The 19,560-nt window shown below is 38.1% G+C and overlaps 3 protein-coding genes across 5 annotated transcripts; 1 reads left to right on the top strand and 2 right to left on the bottom strand.

Moving 5' to 3' along the window:
- Positions 1-4,131: 4,131 nt before the first annotated feature.
- Positions 4,132-8,821, bottom strand: LOC133882542 (small ribosomal subunit protein uS13z/uS13y/uS13x-like). Its single transcript, XM_062321743.1, has 4 exons — positions 8,664-8,821; positions 8,386-8,546; positions 7,474-7,662; positions 4,132-4,458 (listed from the first exon to the last, which is right to left on the bottom strand). The coding sequence occupies exons 1-4, from the start codon at positions 8,664-8,666 to the stop codon at positions 4,353-4,355; spliced, it is 459 nt and encodes a 152-aa protein (XP_062177727.1). The 5' UTR covers positions 8,667-8,821; the 3' UTR covers positions 4,132-4,352.
- A 3,369-nt stretch (positions 8,822-12,190) lies between these two features.
- On the top strand, positions 12,191-13,926 carry LOC133882522 (photosystem II D1 precursor processing protein PSB27-H2, chloroplastic). 3 transcript variants are annotated; one of them, XM_062321719.1, is made up of 4 exons: positions 12,191-12,329; positions 12,488-12,656; positions 13,123-13,535; positions 13,629-13,926. In XM_062321719.1, exons 2-4 carry the CDS (start codon positions 12,575-12,577, stop codon positions 13,764-13,766), a joined length of 633 nt encoding a protein of 210 aa, XP_062177703.1. In that variant the 5' UTR covers positions 12,191-12,329; positions 12,488-12,574; the 3' UTR covers positions 13,767-13,926. The 3 variants fall into 3 exon arrangements, with proteins under 3 accessions (XP_062177703.1, XP_062177717.1, XP_062177711.1); XM_062321733.1 differs by having other exon boundaries at positions 12,264-12,282; XM_062321727.1 differs by lacking the exon at positions 12,191-12,329 and having other exon boundaries at positions 12,345-12,656.
- A 518-nt stretch (positions 13,927-14,444) lies between these two features.
- Positions 14,445-19,201, bottom strand: LOC133882513 (imidazoleglycerol-phosphate dehydratase, chloroplastic-like). Its single transcript, XM_062321705.1, has 8 exons — positions 18,795-19,201; positions 18,577-18,701; positions 18,073-18,177; positions 17,611-17,703; positions 16,394-16,468; positions 16,108-16,170; positions 15,523-15,632; positions 14,445-14,890 (listed from the first exon to the last, which is right to left on the bottom strand). Exons 1-8 carry the CDS (start codon positions 19,036-19,038, stop codon positions 14,863-14,865), a joined length of 843 nt encoding a protein of 280 aa, XP_062177689.1. The 5' UTR covers positions 19,039-19,201; the 3' UTR covers positions 14,445-14,862.
- Positions 19,202-19,560: the final 359 nt, after the last annotated feature.

Below are 19,560 nucleotides of genomic sequence, written 5' to 3'. Positions count from 1 at the left end.
CCAAAGCCCTATTTTTACGCCTTCACTAGACGGCATAAAATATCAAAATCTTGTTAACTAGCTAGAAGGATAAGATAAGGCATACGAGAAATCTGGTGGACTATTTTTTTTATTTTTTATTTTTGTCTTGCACTCTTCTCTTTTATACAAGAGTGCATATATGATTAACTCTTTTGTATTCTGGTAAAATAGTTGAGTGTTCTGTTATAAGAGTTCTCTAGAGCGTTTTTGAACTTTCTAAGTTTTATAGTTGACTACTATAACGAATCAAATAATCAGTTATCAGTTTTAAAATAAATATAAATTAACCGTTTAATTAATATTATCTTCCAAACTACCTGAGAAATAGGAACGAGTTATTAGTCTCATCCGGTTTGGTTTGATTGTTGAAGTTTATGTCTGGCGTTTGCAACTGGATGGCGGATGCCGTGGTCTTATGCCTTCAAATAACAACAAACGCCAAGGCATCTCCGTACAGATCGATTCTACATGCTGTTTGCACTTTGCCACAATGAATACAGCCTTTTTAATTTGCTTTTGCAAGTGAAAAGTATGAATTGATAGAACGAAAAGAAAGAATCAAGATGCCAATTGAACGAGCTATCATGGCAACAGCATCAAACAAGTGGAAAAGCCACGCACGCACGCACGCACGCATACCGGTTACCGATATACAGCTACAAAGATGCGATCCTACTCTTTTTTTTTTCTTTTCTTTTGGTCATATATTTGAGTCCCACCTCGGGAGAAAGGCAGGAGGTACAAACGAAGCTGGGCTGGGATATTAAGAAACAAGGATCCAGTTTGGGTGCAATTGAGGTATTATATGTTGCTCTTGTCATCTTGTGAGAGGACGCTCGGGCCTTTATCTTGTTAATGTCGTTTTGTGAATGATTATTCTTGTTAATGTCGTTTTGTGAATGATTATATTAATGCAAGCAATGGCCGACAAAAGGTTTTGGAAGTTCTGTTTTTCCTGCCGGCCATCTATGCATTATTGTAGTTTCTTCTGTAAAGTTACATGCATGAGTCTGTTCTGTGATCAGACAATCCTTGTTTCATGTGATTTTGCATTCTTTCTTGAATCAGGCTCGCATATTCTTTTTGGATTGTTGGATTGATGAAGTCTTTAGACCATGAAAATGGTCCAGATTATTATTGTTCTGAACAATAATATCTAATTTGATGAAATGTATTCAAATAAAATTAATGGTAAAATATATATATATGTATTCTTTAATTTTATGACCATGTAGAGTATATTAAATTACTTGTGATTGACCATACAAAAATAAAGTGTTGAACATTTTTGTCATGTGCAATTTATCTCAAAGCAGTCATTTTGTTGCTTTGGACATACTTTACTCTTTCCCTCACTCAAAAATGGGGACAGTGAATAAAATAGTTGTTTTCTGGATGCAGCTTTTGAGCTGACGGGGGCTAAAGTTGGATTGGGTTTTACTTTTAAATGATAAGAAAGCTTGAACTTGTAATTTCTTTGAAATTTTCATAGCCCTCTAAAATAGGGGAAGGAGGATTTGTTCAGTTGGTCCAAAACAAATCTACCAATCGATGACCCAAGCAGGATTATTTTTGGTATTTGTTTGTGAGAGAAGCATGAATGTGGGTACATGTGATTTTGAAAACATGTTTGGCTCCATATCAACAGTGGTTGTGGTTCAGTGGCCTTACATAATTTTTTGAAGTGATTGGATATGTATTACAGTACTAGGGTGAGAGTTCGACTCCCGAAATGAAAATCCTTAATCCTATTAGTATTAGTCACGTTGGATTCTACTGATACCCTGATGAGGTTGGATTATAATATGACTCAGTTGAACTTGAGGAAGTTCCTGCGTTTCCCACCGTCTAGGCCCATTTTCTGTGGGGCTCCCAATGAATAGGTACTGCTATGGTCATGTCTAGATAGAATAGGTATAGTTGGTCTCCTCCACCTGCTTGAACTTGAGGAAGTGCCTGCGTTTTTCACCATCTAGGCCCCTTCCTTTGCGGTTCTCAGTGGATAGGTGCTACTATGATTATGTCTAGGTAAAATAAGTATAGTTGGTCTCCTCCGCTGCCTTTTTAATTAGGAATATATATATATATATATATATTTGGTTCCATGGTCATTCCAGTAACTAACAAACAAGGATCAAATTTTTTGATTTTTTTTTTTTTTTTTTTTTTTGGGGAGGGGGAAGGGGGGATTGTTTGGATCTTCTCTCCAAACATTAGGAGCAAGGACCAAATTTGGCCCTGACATGCGATCTTTGATCATTTTCTGTTTCTAATAATGACAATTAGAAGAGAAAACGGCTTCGTATGTTAATTTTTTTTATTTGAAAAAGTGTTTTGATGTAGTTTTGAGTGTTTGTTAATGTTTTTATTTTGAAAAAAAAAAAATTAAAATCTCTCTCTCTCTCTCTCTATTTTTTAGAGAGGGAAGCTCTCCACCCTTTTTGTCAAAATCCTCTGCTTTCCCCCCTCTTTATCCTCCTTTTGTGGCTGTTCCAGGGGAGGAGGGAAGAGCTTTGTCTCTTCCCTTCTTCCCTCCTCCCTTCCTCTTCTCTTCTTTCCTCACGTCTTCTTCTCTATCCCTCTGCCTCTCTAGGTTCTTAGGGTTTATCTTTTTCTTGGGTGTAGTTCTTGGTGGTTGGGTCTTCTCCGGCTCGTTCTGGTCTCTTCTATCGACGTTGTTTTCGTGGTTGGCCGCTGCGCTATCGTGCGTTCTTCTTCTCTTTCCCTCTGCCTCTCTAGGTTCTTAGGGTTTATCTTTTTCTTGGGTGTAGTTCTCGGTGGTTGGGTCTTCTCCGGCTCGTTCTGGTCTCTTCTATCGACGTTGTTTTCGTGGTTGGCCGCTGCGCTATCGTGTGTTCTTCTTCTCTTTCCCTCTGCCTCTCTAGGTTCTTAGGGTTTATCTTTTTCTTGGGTGTAGTTCTTGGTGGTTGGGTCTTCTCCAGCTCATTCTAGTCTCTTCTGTCGACGCTGTTTTCGTGGTTAGCCACTGCGCTGTCGTGCGTGGATTTTAGTTCTTTTGCATCATGGGTTGTAGATCTACTGTGTTTGGGTCCTCCTACCAGTGCACGTGCTTCACTGGAGGTTTCGCCATCATGGTCCGGCTTTCCCTGTCGTTGGCGCTGTTGTGGGTGGACTCCACGTGCTGTCCCAGCGCTCATGGCCGAGGGAGTTTTTTGAAGTTTAGGCATTAGATCTATGGTGTTGGGGACCTCTTTGCCGCGCACGTGCCTCTACGGTGGCTTTTCCAGCAGATTAAGCGACGTTCGACAGTTTTTTTGGCAGGTTTAGCGCCGCGCTAGCGCTCGTGACGTCACGTGCCACCGACCGTAGTTTTTTGTCTTTTTCTTGGCTATAACTGTAGCTTTTCTTTTGTATTTTGAGTTTGCTTTTCGGTTGTAATTCGGGCTTTTTTGTATTTTTGTTGGGTTTGTGCGCTTTTGGGCAGTTTTGGGTGAATATTGGGGGACTTTTTCGGTTTTTTGGGCTTCTTGCGGATTTGAGTGTTGTGGGTGCTGCATGCAACTTTTAAGGTTGGTCCATGTGAGTTTGTATGGATTTTTCTTTTTATGGGTTAGATTTGACTATTTCTGTATATACTTCCAATATGCTTAGGATCACCTTACGCTTATATATAAAGTTTTCTTACTTATCAAAAAAATAAAAACATAAAAAAGGAGGAAAAAGTTTTGTCAAGCAAAGCTATATGTCTAAGAGCTTCATCAAAGTTAATTAACCCTAAAATTTTAGAAAAATTACACCTTACCGCATCAAATTACCACCCTATTTGCAAACATCCCACCGTGGAATTTTTTTGCACTTACCCATCTTATTCAAAGTTTGATCATCATTTTATCCTTTAAAGCAATTTACCATTAACTCTATCTAGACCCAACTATAACCCCCGTCCTTAGGTCCGCCAAGGAAGGGGTCGATGAAGTGTTTCAGGCTCTACAAATAGAAAGTTTGATCATCAGTTGCCACTATCCCCCCGTACCAACAATCACTATTAAACAGGCCACTTTTTACCCAAACTTGCTGCCCGTAGCACATAAAATACCAGCATCACCGCTTGAAAACCAGTCACCACCCCATTGACCAAACCAACGAGTATAGGCAAAATCCATTGTGACCTTTAACCACTATATAAATGATGAATGCAATCACATACCAAATATCTCAAGATCAAGTAGTCCAGAGAGGTATAGAAAGACAGCTAGATAATACTGCATAAATCCACCAAAAAGCAGAGTACACTCCTAAATCCAAGATATTTTAAAGGACAAAATAAAATTTGCTACATGTAACACTATCCCAGAAAGGGAGAAACAACCTCAACGCTTCTTTGAGACACCAACAGTCTTCCCACGGCGGCCAGTGGTTTTTGTGTGCTGCCCACGAACTCGGAGGCCCCAGTAATGTCGCAGACCACGGTGATTCCTACGCATTAAGAACAACAATTCTTGTTCACTAATCAGAAAACAATATTAACGAAGAGTTGCTACAGATCACAGATAATGCACAAAAAAATGTCGCATCAATCATGTATTGCCAGTTTCACTAATCAGAAAACTGGTTTTTGTTCTTTCTTTTTTGGAGGGGGGGAGCAGTGTCATCATACGATAAAACCTCAGGCAAACTAATCTTTGGAATGATTGCCATATATTATTCATCATGCCAAGTGCTGGTGCACTCCCACTTACACACCAAATTCAAATATCCTTACTTCAACAAGGTATTTATTTTCCTTGTTATTTCAAATCAACATAAAAGCTGAAGCCAGCCAGCCACAAACGTGTCACAATGGCAACTGGGTTTACATCTCAAGATTTTTCGGTGGGTTGCAACCCTCACTTGGATCAAAAAGTTCAACCAGGCTATAAAAAATCATAATCCACCTTGTTACAAAAGGAGCTAGGGAAGCTGTACAGGCTGCCTCCCATCGAGTAAATTTTTCCAACATATGATGAAACTGAGCGCTGGCATTTAACAGCTTTAAAGCATGAAGCTTTAAAAGAAACAAAAAAATGTTGAAAAAGATGAAAGAGAAGAGAATGCAACAAAGAATTTATACGTAATTAAGTCTTAAAACTTGCATGTAATTAGTTTTAAAACTCATCCAATCAAATTGCAACTGGGCCAAGGTGATTTGACTCATGGCAGAAACAAGTAATTCAATCTATAAAATTGAGTCAAACTTCTTTCTCAAACCAATAAAACTCACAAGTCAACTCTTTGAGTCAATTTTACAAAAACAAAACAAACGATATATATATATGCCAAACCGGGGACGGATCCATTGGCCATTTCCATTCAGAGCCATCAATGATTACCTCAAAGTTAGCATTTTCCCCCAACCTTCAGTCCTCGATGGTACTATCTCCAAACTTGCTAACAAGAGGGCCCTAGAATGCCAGTTACCATACCATAATGAAATGGTTGAGCTGTCTCCTACCAGGCTTTCTGGCTTTCTCCAAATCAATCGCGAGGGTTTGGGACATGAGAACACAAGTGCCGGAATCGAACAACACATACATACAACTGAGGATAAAAGACAAAATGCTCTGCAGGGAACTCGTTTCATGTTGGCGTATTCGTGCCAGTGAGACATCAGCCATGAAATCCATCACTATACCGAGTAGATCCAGGCATTCACAATCTCGGTCAAACAAGGCAGGAGTAGGACATTCCATAAAAAAACTTTCTGATCCACTAGAAGGCGGAAAAATACCATTTTTTCATCGACAGGTAGGCATGCGATACTTTTTTCTTCTCATTCGATATATAATGTGCAATTAATGAACTTGAGGCTGTAGTATGTTCCAAGGGTTGGGCTGTTCGCCCATTAAAGTAGTACATGAGCTGGGTTCAGAACGTCATGAGACAGTTCGTCCCGAGCTGGTTGAGCAAATCTAGAATATGAACCAAAAAAAGAAAAGACCTATTGAACCGATCAAAAGAATACTAGTTACAACACATAGAAAGTTTTCAAGTACCATAGTGAGGTAGTGATCCCTACACTCTAAAAAAACTGCCCGAGGGCCCACCTATGCTACTACCAAGCAAGGGATGGCAACATGAGAGCAATGATCTAGCCCAAACCAACTTAAACAACCTAAAGGCTTGGCTTGGTCCGAAGGAAGAAGAAAATAGACCTTGTAGAGGAGAAGCTTATAGGAGAGGTAGCCTATAGACTCAAGTGATCAGCCCGGAGCGCTAAAAATAGATGATGTGATTTTATTTTAATTAATTTTTATCAATATAGGCCTATACTCTTTTTTCCTTCGTCAATTTTATTTTGTCAATGGATGTCGGGATTCATATGGAATAGAATTAGAATTGTAAGAGTTAAGAATTGCCCTTCGATTTGAAATAGCCTAGAAATTTATGCATCTTTTTGCTATCTCTCACAACCTTTCAGTCCCCGATTTCAAAACTTATAAGGTCACTCCAAAGCACACAAGCCAAGCAAGGACAGACAGCTAGGATTGAACAGGTAGGAGTGAGCAAGCTAAGCTTCAAGGCGCTTCTTCTGTGTTTAGGTTTTTTGCTCCTAGGCCAGATTTCAGCCCTTTGTCAAACTCTTATTTTACGTTACACCTTTATTTTGGTTGCTTTTGAGCAGTGGGGAGGCGGGGTTGATTGACAAACTATTCTGGTAAGCAAAGGTTTTTATTGTTTCTAAAGCTCTGGACCTCAAAGCCCTTATCACGTAAGGTGTTTGATCAGGCGTCTACTCCTTAAACTTACCTTTCAATGTGTCTTTTCCAAAATTCTTGAGTAATGGACCATGGCTACTTGGAGGAATCTCGAGTCAATCTTTTATAGTATAGTCCCGAGGTACAACCCAACCTCGAAAGAAGCACGAGTAGACAGCTTCTTCCAGCTAAATGAGTAAGGAAGACCTAGTCTTTCAAGGAAACACAAGACACAGTGCAGTTGCATCGATTAACCTCTCTAGGTTAGGAAACGGTAACAGATTCTGTCTCTGATAGAGTCTATTGCGAGTGTGAGAGCTTTCTATGCTTAGCGGTAGGTATGGCACTTATCTTCTGTTCGTTAGGAGAGGGGGAGCTTGCCAGAATGGCTTGGTAAGCAAGCAACCAGTTATGTAAATTCCCAATTATTTCTCTTTCTCTTCTTTCTTTGTTAGTCTAGTGACAATTCATCAAAAAATTGTCCAAGATTGCTAGATCGAGTACGTGATGCACAGTCTTAAGTTCAAGAGTGGGTCTCCTCTTCATCATCTCCACTACTTCCTTGTATATATGTAGGTTGAAGAGGAGACAACCCGCTCTTGAACTAAAGACTATGTGCATCAAATATATATATAGCATCTAAGCCATCAACAAATTACCACCAAACTAAATTAAGGCAACTTGCAACACTGCAAATATACCAAACTTTACTCAAGATTAAAAAGCTTCTCATGACAGAAAATAAACAAAGGCATACCTGATCTTCTTCAAGCGCTCAAGATCATCCCTGAGCTTCATGTCCAAAGCATTGGAGACAACCTGAGAATATTTACCATCCTTGTAATCCTTCTTCCTGTTCAAGAACCAGTCAGGGATCTTGAACTGGCGAGGGTTTGCTACGATCACCATTAGATTATCAAGCTCAGCAGCCGTCAACTCACCAGCTCTGCAGCAAAACCCATAAATACTAAAAATCGAGAGAATGAAACACAAACAAGAAGCCGAGAGAAAATGCATCAAGCACTACCCTAACTCTCCAGTTTTCCCCCCTCAAGCACGTAAGACTTTATATACCGAAAGTTTCAAAATACAATTGAATCTCATAAAACCCCATAATACCCAATTTTACAAAATATTGAGAGAACAAAACACAAATACCCAGCACATAGCAAAACGTGTCAAACACTACACTAACTCTCCAATTTGCCCCCACAAGCATAAAGACTTCATCATAAAGAAAGTTCCAAAATAAAATTGAATTTCATAAAATCACGCACGAAAAAGAAGCGCCTGAAAATAAAGCTCGTCAAGGGGATTACGTTTTGGACTATCGCAGCGTGATAAGAGTAGCAATGAATAATAATCGATTCCATCATTAAACACACTCAAGTATATCAGTGCAAAACCCAAATTAAAATGAAATCCTAACCCAGAAATTCTTCATTCTTTTAGAGGATCTAGACCTAAAAAAAAAAAAGAAAATTCTCCTAAGCAGAGATTTCCTCATCTTTAATATTCGCATAACACCATAAAAGTAACCCCATGAATCAAAATTCAATTGCCCAATCGTGCTACGCTTATACTCCCAATAAGCCCATCAAAATCCAAACTAACTAATAATCCATATAGACAAGCAAACAACTAGAATATTGTCTTCAAGAAAGGTTACCTTTTGTTCATGTCAACATCGGCTTTCTTGCAGACGATGTTGGCGAAACGGCGGCCGATACCTTTAATGGAGGTGAGGGCGAACATTATCTTCTGCTTCCCATCAACATTTGTATTCAGCACACGCAGAATGTGCTGAAACTCCTCGTTTGCTACAAGGGACTAGACAAACCCATATTCCAAATCACACCAAATCCATAACGAAAGTAAAATACAACATAAATTGAAAGGATATGCCACAATAGAAGCGAACGACTGGATCGGAGCGAGTTGACTCACCATGGCTTGATTTTTCTCTGCTCTTTCTCTCTCTCTCTCTCTTTCTCCGTGAATCAGAGTGATCGCCGAGAGTGCAAAATGAGAGAGTTGAGGAGAGAGAACTGAGTTTGTGAAGATGGGTTTTAAAGGGCCACGGAGGCCACAAAAACCCTAGAAGGAAATTATATGCTACAGCTGATTCATGCGTGTACTTCCCTATTTCGCTCGAGAGACCAAGAAGGATGCCTTACGGCCGTCCGATCTATTGAAGATGCAACAGTGGACTATCTATCCTAATTGGGCCTGGGCCCACCAAAGAGTGAGTTCAATTATTTGTTTGCACCGCTAATTTTGGAAAAACAATTCAATTTAGTAGATTGTTATATGATAATTGGGACGACGTTACTAAAAATCAGAATTTAATTTTTCATTTTACAAAGTTCTTGCTGATCCAAAGACTGATTTCTATTGCCATGTTATCTCAGTTATATGCAATTGTATAACAATCTACTAAATAACATTATTTTGTAAGATAACTAACTATTCTCACTATGTTGATGTGGTAGTGCTCATCAGCCATTTGATTAACCTTTATTAAAAAAAATAAAAATAAAAAAATCAAGGGATGATGAACATTGACACATCAGCCCAGTTAAAATAAGAGTGAGAAGTGAATTTAGTATTTAGAATTATTCATCTTAAAATGAGGAACAAGAATGAAATAACTCCAAAAAATAATGTCCCAAAACACCATTCTTTTCTCCTAGTGCTCAAAAACAAGGAAAAAAAAAATTATAATAAGTAAGGATATTTTAAAAATTTTGGTTGAAATCTGATTTCATTTCACTTAAAAATTTTGGTCATTTTTGTGTTGTAACCAAACAAATAATAAGAATGATAATTATTTCCAGTTTCTTGTATTTATTGTAATTCTCATTCCCATTTTCAAGTGATCATTATTCCAGTTTACCAAATGCACTCTTATTTTTTATTTTTTCTATTATGAGGCATCAAGTTTTCCATGATTTTCATTATATTTTAGGACAAATAATATTTGTAAACACTTTTTTGTACGCACAATTATATTTGGGATGTGATCTATGCATATAGGAGAATTTATCCTATATGCATAGATTTTACACCAAATATGAGTATGTACAAAATATGTACAAATAACACAACCCTATAGTATTATAAAGTGCCAATATTCAAATTTTAAATATTTGAACCGTCGCTCATCCAAATTTTAGTAAGCATAATTGAACCTGTATTTGGGTACAAATTTTTTTCCTCGTTACCTAAAAAAATATTCAAATTTTTAGGAAAAATTATACTTTATCCTCTAAAGCTTCACTCAAATTACAAATTTTCCTCCAAAGTGAAAAAAAAAAAAAAGAAAAAAAAAAAGAAAAAGAAAAAAAAAGGTTACAATGGACCCCAACTAGGTTTCATAATTTTGCAATGTAGACAATTCTTTCGAAAATACCCTTAAAAAATCATTTTTTTTATGGGTTAACTTCACATAAGGGTATCGAACTATCTGCGATTCCACAAAAGGGTACTAAACTATCATTTCTCTCGAACCCGGGGTTTTAAACATCAAAATGAGTCCCATAAGGGCATTCCGTCTATTCTCGGCATTAAAACGTGACGGAAGTCGATTCACGTGACTTTCACATGACTTTTTAAAGCCAGAATACCCATCCTGTCTAAACAAACAACTCACCATACTACGTCGTTTTCAAGAAAGAGAGTTTGGAAAACTCAATGGCCTGAAAACTCAAATCCGGCCAGATTAAAACCCTATCTCAGCCAAACAAATGACATTCAAGAACTGCAGCAGCAACAAGAACAACTCGTAGCCGACCGAGTTAACCTCATAACATGACAGCCAGTCAAGATATGACGCTTTAACAGCAAACAACATCCAAACCCGTAACACAGAGAGAGAGAGAGAGAGAGAGAGAGAGAGATGAAGATCACGGCGTTGGTGGTGCTGAAGTACAGTCCGGAGGGGTCAGATCCGGTGATACTGGCGCAGGCGTTGGACATGAGCCACTTCGAGTACTTCCAGAGGTCGAATGTGAAGGAGTTCATCGTCTTCGTCTCTTGCACCATCGCCAGGCGCACCCCTCCCTCTCAACGTCAATCCGTCCAGCACGAAGAGTAATGGCCTTTGTGCATTGGGCTTTATGGATAATCACTACCCAGTTCGAAGTACCTTTTCTCTGCTCAATCAGTTGCTAGATGAGTATCAGATCTCAGTGCAGCATCACAGATGTTCTATAAGCAGGCAAAGAAAACAAATTAGTGTTGTACCCAAAGTTCTTGAACCACTCCTTCAACACTGGCTTCAATACCGTAGCTTCCCATGGCCACACGCTTGACTACATGTGGTGCAGTGATGTCGAGTGGCGGTGCGGTGTGGACTGGTACGTGGAAAAAGTATGAGATTATCATTTGTAAGTTAGATATCCATCTTTGTGCTTTGAGGAATGGTTCTGAGAGCCTTTTAAATAGCAAATATCCATTTATGAAATTTCTTCTGTTTTAGCTTCCTAAAACAGAGTGTAATAGAGCCATGTGGGTTGTTGAGGTTTTGTCTTTGGATGCATCATCTCCATAGGAAAAAAAGATTGATGCAGCATGATAAAGCATCGCCAACGCACCCCAGAAGAAGAAAATTGCACTGCTTAACAATGAGCTTCGACACCTCTGATCTCTCGCCCGATGTAAATAAATATGAAAACTAACATTATATGTAAATGGCAATTAAGAGTCAGCAGAGTAGTCTCAAATCGATCAAGAAAGCTTACTATAAACAAATTCTCATCATTGATTATCACCGGTTGAAGTATATGAAACTGCACCATATTTCTATTTTCTTAACCACAAATTCTCATCTTGTTGCTGCTGCAGTTCTTGAATGTCATTTGTTTGGCTGAGATAGGGTTTTAATCTGGCCGGATTTGAGTTTTCAGGCCATTGAGTTTTCCAAACTCTCTTTCTTGAAAACGACGTAGTATGGTGAGTTGTTTGTTTGGACAAGATGGGTATTCTGGCTTTAAAAAGTCATGTGGAAGTCACGTGAATCGACTTCCGTCACGTTTTAACACCGAGAATAGACGGAATGCCCTTATGGGACTCATTTTGATATTTAAAACCCCGGATTCGAGAGAAATGATAGTTTAGTACCCTTCTGTGAAATCGCGGATAGTTCGATACCCTTCTGTGAAGTTAACCATTTTTTTATTTTTTTTAAAAAAAAGAGACTAAAAAATATCTCCAAATGCTCCACCATTTATTTTTTTTTTTGAGTTGTTTTTTTTTTAGATAAATAAATAAATTAATTTTTTTAGTCGTATTTTTGAAGAATTGGCTGCATTGAAGAATTAGGAAACTTAGTTAGGGTTCATTGCAATTTTTTTTTTTTCTGTCACTTTAGAGGCATAATTGTAATTTGGGTAAAACTTTAGGGTAAAGTATATAGTTTTTCCAAATTTTTATAAACTAGCCCCTCGGCTCGACTGACTATTGTGCCCCGGCATTTGTTCTCCAAGTACTTCCTGTATCCCTCTGGATAAAATCTTCAGCGCCAGAAAGTGAGAAACCATTTGGAAGAGAAGCCGAGGAAGAGATGGTAAAGGGAAGCCTTTGTTGTTAAGGCACACAAACGCACGCACACATGTTAGCCTTTGCTCCTTTGCATACGTTTGTTTCTCTATACTTGTCTTTTCGTAATTCACATCTCTTAATACATTTCTGTTAGCTAAATTGGGTGCTGATTTCTGTTGCGCCATATGTACATCTCAATATTCAATTGAAAAATCTATTGCATGGTGAAGTTGAAATTGATGAGAGCATGGGGTGGGTGGCATGATTGAAGCCATTTGCTGCTACACCCAACTTCGGTTGATTTTTGATGAACAAAGATGGAAGCTTTTCTTGCTGCAAAGACTTGCCCCACTATAATCTCCAAGAGAATGGAGAATATCTTGAAACCTGACAATGAGTGTGAGTATGCGTTTTTTTTTTCTTCAATTCCTTGGGTTAATGGCATAGATGAAGTGGGCTCAGCCGTTTTTCCTAGATTGACAAGTATTCAAGGTGGAAGTTGAGTAGGTTACATGTCATTGTTATTCAATCTTATAAATTGTTCTTTGTGTGTTTCCAGTGTTCGATTTTATTCTTCCCAATGTTTAATTATTGCTGCAAAACCCATAGCAGCTCCTTGTTTGTCACAGGTATAAGTACAAATGTGGCAGAAGAAAATGATTTCACCAGTTTCTTCTCTGAGAAACTATAGACCTGCATTACATATTGGCTGTTCTTGCTGTCATGTCTCTTAGTTCATGCAATGTCATTGTGTTTAGTCTATGGCTACATTTAGTGTGTTCCTGTAGTATCTAGAAATAGAATTTCATATGATTCTTCTTGTTCCTCATTATGCCTCCATTCTTTCTTGACTCTGACATAACAGATAAACTGCAATCAAGGAGTCATGTTGTGCTATCCTCTCAAGAAGCTCCGTCGAGTCGCCGACATATCATAGTGTGTACTGGTGCTTTATTGGTTACCACACTGACCTTCAACTACGGCTTAACACCGTCGGTTGTTTGGGCGGAAGAAAAGTCGAACGGCCGAGAGGAAGAGGATGCAGGAATTGTTGGGGCTGTCAAATCATTATTTGATCCTAACGAGAAGACCAAGGCCGGTAAAGTGTTGCCAAAGGCTTACTTGAATTCAGCGAGAGAGGTTGTGAAGACACTGCGGGAATCCTTGAAGGAGGACCCCAAGGATATTGCTAAGTTTAGACGCACTGCAGATGCAGCAAAGGAGTCCATTCGAGGGTACTTGAGCAGTTGGAGGGGACAACAGACTGTGGTTCAAGAGGTATTTTGGGCAAACTTTAGAAAGCACAGGGATTTGTTATGTTTTTGTTGGATGATTATAAATGAATTTACAATTTTCCGGCTTCACTTGTAGGAATCATATGTTGTGTTAGAGAAAGCTATTAGATCATTGGCCAGCTTCTACTCGAAGGCAGGCCCATCTGCCCCACTTCCAGAAGAGGTTAAGTCAGAGATATTAAATGACCTGAACACAGCTGAAGGGTTTTTGTAACACTGCATTTTGCTGCAAGATGTATATCTACCAAATCAAGTTCATCTGGCCAAGTCTTGGATTGGATCCAGACTGTTATCTTTTATGTATTTATCCCATTGTTCAAATAAAGTAATGCCCCTCTTCAAAAAATAAATAAAGCTATGCTTATTTGATACTACTTGGTTGGTCCTTTGATTGAGCTCGGGTTTGCTGCTTGCCAATAACTGGATTTTCTTTATATTTCTATATGTTCTAGAGTTAAAGAGCATTTATTTATTGTTATTTTTTTTTTCCTCGAGTTAAAGAGAGCATTGTTAACTGAACTGTAAAAGAGAGCTTGTCATGCCTGCCCTAAACTGCTTGAAGGCTGTTTTGGCAGCATAAAGGAATATTTTAGCCATAAGTGAATCAAATGGCACAAAGGCATGGGGTCAGTGCCGCCTGGCAGGGACCATCTACCTGTATCACCTCATCTTGGTCAAGATTTCTCCTCCCTCTCCTTTGGTCAAGCTCATATATTAATAAGCCCATGGTCTCAGAAGGACAACCAACAGGTATAAGAAGTAACCTCATTAGTCCACACGCCACCTCTAAAACAAAAAAGGTTGTACAGTCATCACCAAATTATAATAACTACAAGATGAGAGATTTGTCTAAAATCCTGAAGACAACAGATAAAGGCAAAATTTAACACTGTTAGCACCAAAACCACCCTAACTTAAATGTACATTAATAAATCTGCAAGTTCAAATGTTCAATGAGCGACAGGTCTCAATAACAAATAGATAACAATAGGAGCACCAGAATGTATCTCCAAAGACTCATTTATTGTTGATCGATACAATATTAGGTCTACAACAACTCATACAAGCAACAATCTGTCATTGATAGTTTCTGTGTTGGACTCCCACCGCTCAAGCAGTAGCACCCATGTCTGTATATTGTTTTATCTCAGTAAGGCGGAGCTTCAACTGGTGATCAATAGCACAATACATGTGGGATGGGACATCAACTTAAGTCTCCCAGTAGCATGCTTGAGGAAAATGAGGATATGCGGTTAAAACATTACCACCTTGGGGCTAACATTATCCACCTTTAGCAAGATGATTGAGAATCAAGATCGTGATAGCACTCCTTTTGAACTGTATGAACCAAATGGAAGACATATTTAGATTGAGTTTCACATGCCGCACATTACTTAAGTGTACTAGTTTCTAAAGAATGTGGGGGGAGGGGGGGGGGGGGGGGGGGGGTTGTAAGAAAAAAGAAAATGACTCAAGTTCAAAAAATTTCTGGAGTTACTGCATCAAAATCTCAGAAAATCTCCTTACACATTGATACTATGAAGTAAATGTCAGAAACTACAAAGAAAGTGCCTCAGGAAGGAATTATGTGGAGGATTTAAATGAAAAGGGCTTATATTTGGAGGTAACATGAAAAGATTGATGAACAAAGGAAATGATTTCAAAGCAACAAATTCGCTCTGACACCAAGAAATAAAATATATGTATAAATTTCAAAAATCAAGAGCAGTTCTATTCTACAAGTCGAACTATTTGTCATCGTTACAGCTAAGTTCAAAACCAAACCTAATAGAACTTATAGGGGCCTGGGATGGATTGTACCCATGACCTCCAAAAGCTAACAGGACAATAACAAATCTTGGCTGGATCGAATCCTCCACCATATGTTTATTGGGGGAGTAAGTGCTTTTTGGTTCATAGAACATTGGGAATGACTATGTGAATTCATACTAAACAGGACAATAACAAACCTTGGAATGGTCCCACGGCGACGTGGGTCATATTCTGTTGCTTGTCGAAGAGCTCTTGCAAAAGCTTTGAAGGTTGCTTCAATTATATGGTGAGAATTTCTTCCGGCAAGCTGGTGCTCAACCAAAATCAAAATATTTTGTTAACAACTTAAAACTAGAGCAAAAAGATGAATATGTTTGTCACTGAATTTCTTACAGTTCTTAGATGTTCTGAACTTTAGGAGTTGATCTCCATTATTCGTTTCTCTTTGTCATTTATTTTTCTTTCTTTAATCTTTTTTTTTTCCCTTTTGGGTGGTGCTTGTCTATATACCTCATGTGTACTAGGGCTTAGCCCTTCTAAACTTTCTTAACACAATCTTACAGAAAAATAAAAAGAAATTATGGGCAAATTAATAAAAACATAGAAATATATAAATTGGATGAAAGTGGACAAAAACATCTTCAAATTCGGAGAAAGTGCGTGAAGATGGCATTTATTTCAGTAAACTTCATGTTTTTGTTTCAAAGAATCAAAACATTCAAGAACCAGTAGGATGATTTAACATCAACAATGAAAAGTTAAGAACCTTCGAGTATTATTACCTGGCGAATGTGAAGTGTCATGCCAGAAGTATTCACCAGAGACTGAAAAAAGTGCTCCACCAACTACAGTCCAAATGACTCATCTCCTCAGTAACAAGTTCAAGAAGAAAACTAAAATAAAAGAATCGAGCAGATAAACTATATAAAATTGCAGAAAATTTTCAGGTACACACAATGTCACATTATGTTGATGTCTCTGCAGGAAGCTCCACTGCTTCTCCAGAGAAGAACAAAAAATGGAGACATCTAAATTCTTGATGTGGAAGGAAACGAAGACAAGTCCTACCTGAGTGTCATATGTTCCAACTCTCTGAGTAGGTATTTGCAGGTCATAACTTAAATGTGGTCGGCCAGATAAATCCTGAACAAACAATGTCCTCCAAATAAGCAATTATTTCAAATATCAAGAGAATGTAAAAAAGTAAACATGGTTAGATAGGACACTGAATACTCAAGATTGAGTTAATACTACAATCGGGCGTACAAGTTCAATCATGATATGAAAATAGCATTATAGCTCAAGCCCCATAAGCCTCAGCCTTCAGGATCTGGGGCACTCCTATTAATTCACCCATATAAAAGCACGATAACTGTTACGTGGGGGAATAGGATCCTCTCCATTTCAAATAAAATGGATAATTGATGATCTAATGGTGTATATGATATCAATGTTGACACGCTTTTTTTTAAAAAAAAATTAAATAATGTGAAATTATGTACACTATTAGATGCACCAACTTTAAATCTCGACCATGAAATAGATACTATTCATTTCAGTTGAAATTGAGAGGATCCTTGTTTGTTACGTGGGTGGCTTGAATTCCAGCCACCATTATGGTGCAATTAATGCACCTGTTCACCCACATTTTGTTTTTGTGGGTGTAAGAAAGAACTTGATTATAGTCTAGTCAAAGAATTAGGATATCAAAAAATTATTTTTGTGAGTAAGTGAGACATTGGATGTATTGGGACTTGGGATTTGAGTGTTACTCACCACCATTTTTATTCCATATTTTGTAAGTGAATTTTGTCTCCACCCGTGGACGTAGACCATTATGCCAAACCACATAAATATTTGTGCCCGTGTGCGCTTGTTATACTTTTTCTTCTTCCATTTCTTTACTGGCTAATCTTCCAAAATCTTAATTTATCACAACAATAACCATCAGAAAGCTGAGTCCTAAGACAATATTCTACCCAATTGTATATTCTATTTCTTGCCTAGACTAATAGCTCATAAAGATGCTAGCAATATATAGAACTTTCAAAGTTATTTAAGTCCTCAATTACACATTGCTGCAGACAGTTATTTAAGGACCCAAGAGTCACCATGTTATAATGTGGTTTCGCAAAAATTTATTTGAAGGATATCCTATTATTTGGTGATAGCCTATTGATTTCCCATAAAATGCAAACACAGATTAATCTTAACAGCAGTAAATTTTTGACACTGAAACACTTATTATGTGGTTAATTTACATGGAACGATCAAGTCAAACCTACCAGCGCAACATGTATTAGTGCTTCATCAAGAGGAGCGGAGAAGTCACCAAACCGATTTATTCCTTTCCTATCACCAAGTGCCTGCAAAAAAGCCTGCAGACCAAGCAAAACTAGATTAGTACGTCTCACACCCAGAGATACTTAAAAGGTGGATCCAAAAATAAAGCTGTTGAATGATCTTTGGATGTTCCCTAACTTGGTCCATTCTGTTATATATAACATTCTCAAGTAAGCATAAGCATAAGCATATAAACTAAACCTAATTCAAAGAGATTCGAGGCTAAAGTAGAATTGGTAGAATGACTTAAATTAAGGAAACACGTAGACTAATTGGGATGCGACCAAATACCAAAAAAAAAAAAAAAAAAAAACAACAACAACAATGGACCGCCTCAAATTCAGTGTCCCATCTGGATAAACCACAAGCAATAACAAAACAATTGATGCAAGGTTTTTCAGTACCGTTCCAATGGCAAGAGCAATATCTTCGTTTGTGTGATGATCGTCAATGTGGATGTCCCCAGTAGCCTTCACATGAACATCCAACAGCCCATGCGAAGCAAGTTGCTAACATAAAACAAAGTAAATACAATGAAAAAGCAGCACAATCAGACTCAAAATTGACATAATAAAATTACAACAAAAGTGTGTTTTCCAAACTCAGGTAGTTGGCATATACCAGCTGAGCTGAGCTAAGAGTGGACTCAGAAGAAAAATATAATCAACATTTTTGTTAATCTTTGCCCTAAATTCATATATTGCCAAGTGTCAAGTAAAATTTGCTTTTTGTGTTTTTCCTCTAACCCACCAAGAAAGCCTTTTTCAAAAGCTAAACAAGCAACATCAAAAGACAAAAGCTGAAACTGAGAATCTACAATTAAAAACAGCTAAACCCAGATTGAGAAACAAAAATAAGATTAAGAAATCAATCAAATTAAAGCAAATTTTCAAGCCAAAATCACTAACATCCAACATGTGATCAAGGAAGGGAATCCCGGTATTATTCTCAGCAACCCCTGAACCATCCAAGTTTATTTTCACCGACACATTGGTCTCCTTCGTGACCCTCTTGACCTCCCCAATCCGAGCCCCTGAGAAACAACCAACAAGGACTCAAACCCACCTCCGAGTTTCGAAAACCAACACAGAGAAGCCAAATTTGTAGGATCAAAATTTGTTGTTACCTGCGCCGGACGGAGAAGCGGTTATAGTCGAGCCATTTTCGTCGACCGAAGCGGCACACGAAATGGGTCTCCGTGGGTCATGAGACATTGTCAGGAGCTGGCGACGATTTGGTGGGAAAATTGTGCGCTTAGGAAAAGAAGTGAGAGTGGGAGCGAGAGGTCTCTGAGAAACCCTAATCCTGGGTTTTAGCAGCGGAGATGAGATGGAATATTCTACAAGACGCGCAGCTGCGGTTAGCACCATGTTCAGAAACCAAGCAGTGGCCTACTGAGAGAGATTGCGAAAAGAAGTTAATGACTGAACCCAACCCAACGGCAGAGGAGTTCCAGGTGTCAGGCCAAATCTCTGTAAGTTACTCTGTTTGGCGAGATAGCAGGAAAGTGCGATTTCTCTTAGATAAAAATGTGAAAAATGTGTTGTTTGGGTCAATTTTAATGAAAATCGCGGTTTCAAATCGTAGAAAAGTAAACATGTTTGAATGGGTGCGTTTTTTAAAAAAATATTCAATTTTAAAGGTTAAATTCTAAGTTTAAAGGTGGTTAGCTTATTTAGAGATAGAGATAGAGTGTGTATGGCCTTGTTATTTGGTCCATCAAAAATGTGATTTTGAATCAAATTGTAAAAAATATATTGATTGAGAGTGCATTTTTAAAAATACACAAGTTTAAAGACTAAATTACAAATTTACAAAATTATCTTTCAAATCGCACGTTTTAAAATTGATATGTTTAATCATCACAATCTCAAACAAACCCATATTCATAC

Source organism: Alnus glutinosa, chromosome 1 (genome assembly GCF_958979055.1).
Source record: "Alnus glutinosa chromosome 1, dhAlnGlut1.1, whole genome shotgun sequence".
Lineage (NCBI taxonomy): Eukaryota > Viridiplantae > Streptophyta > Magnoliopsida > Fagales > Betulaceae > Alnus > Alnus glutinosa.
This window is presented reverse-complemented; position numbering and strand designations above follow the sequence as displayed.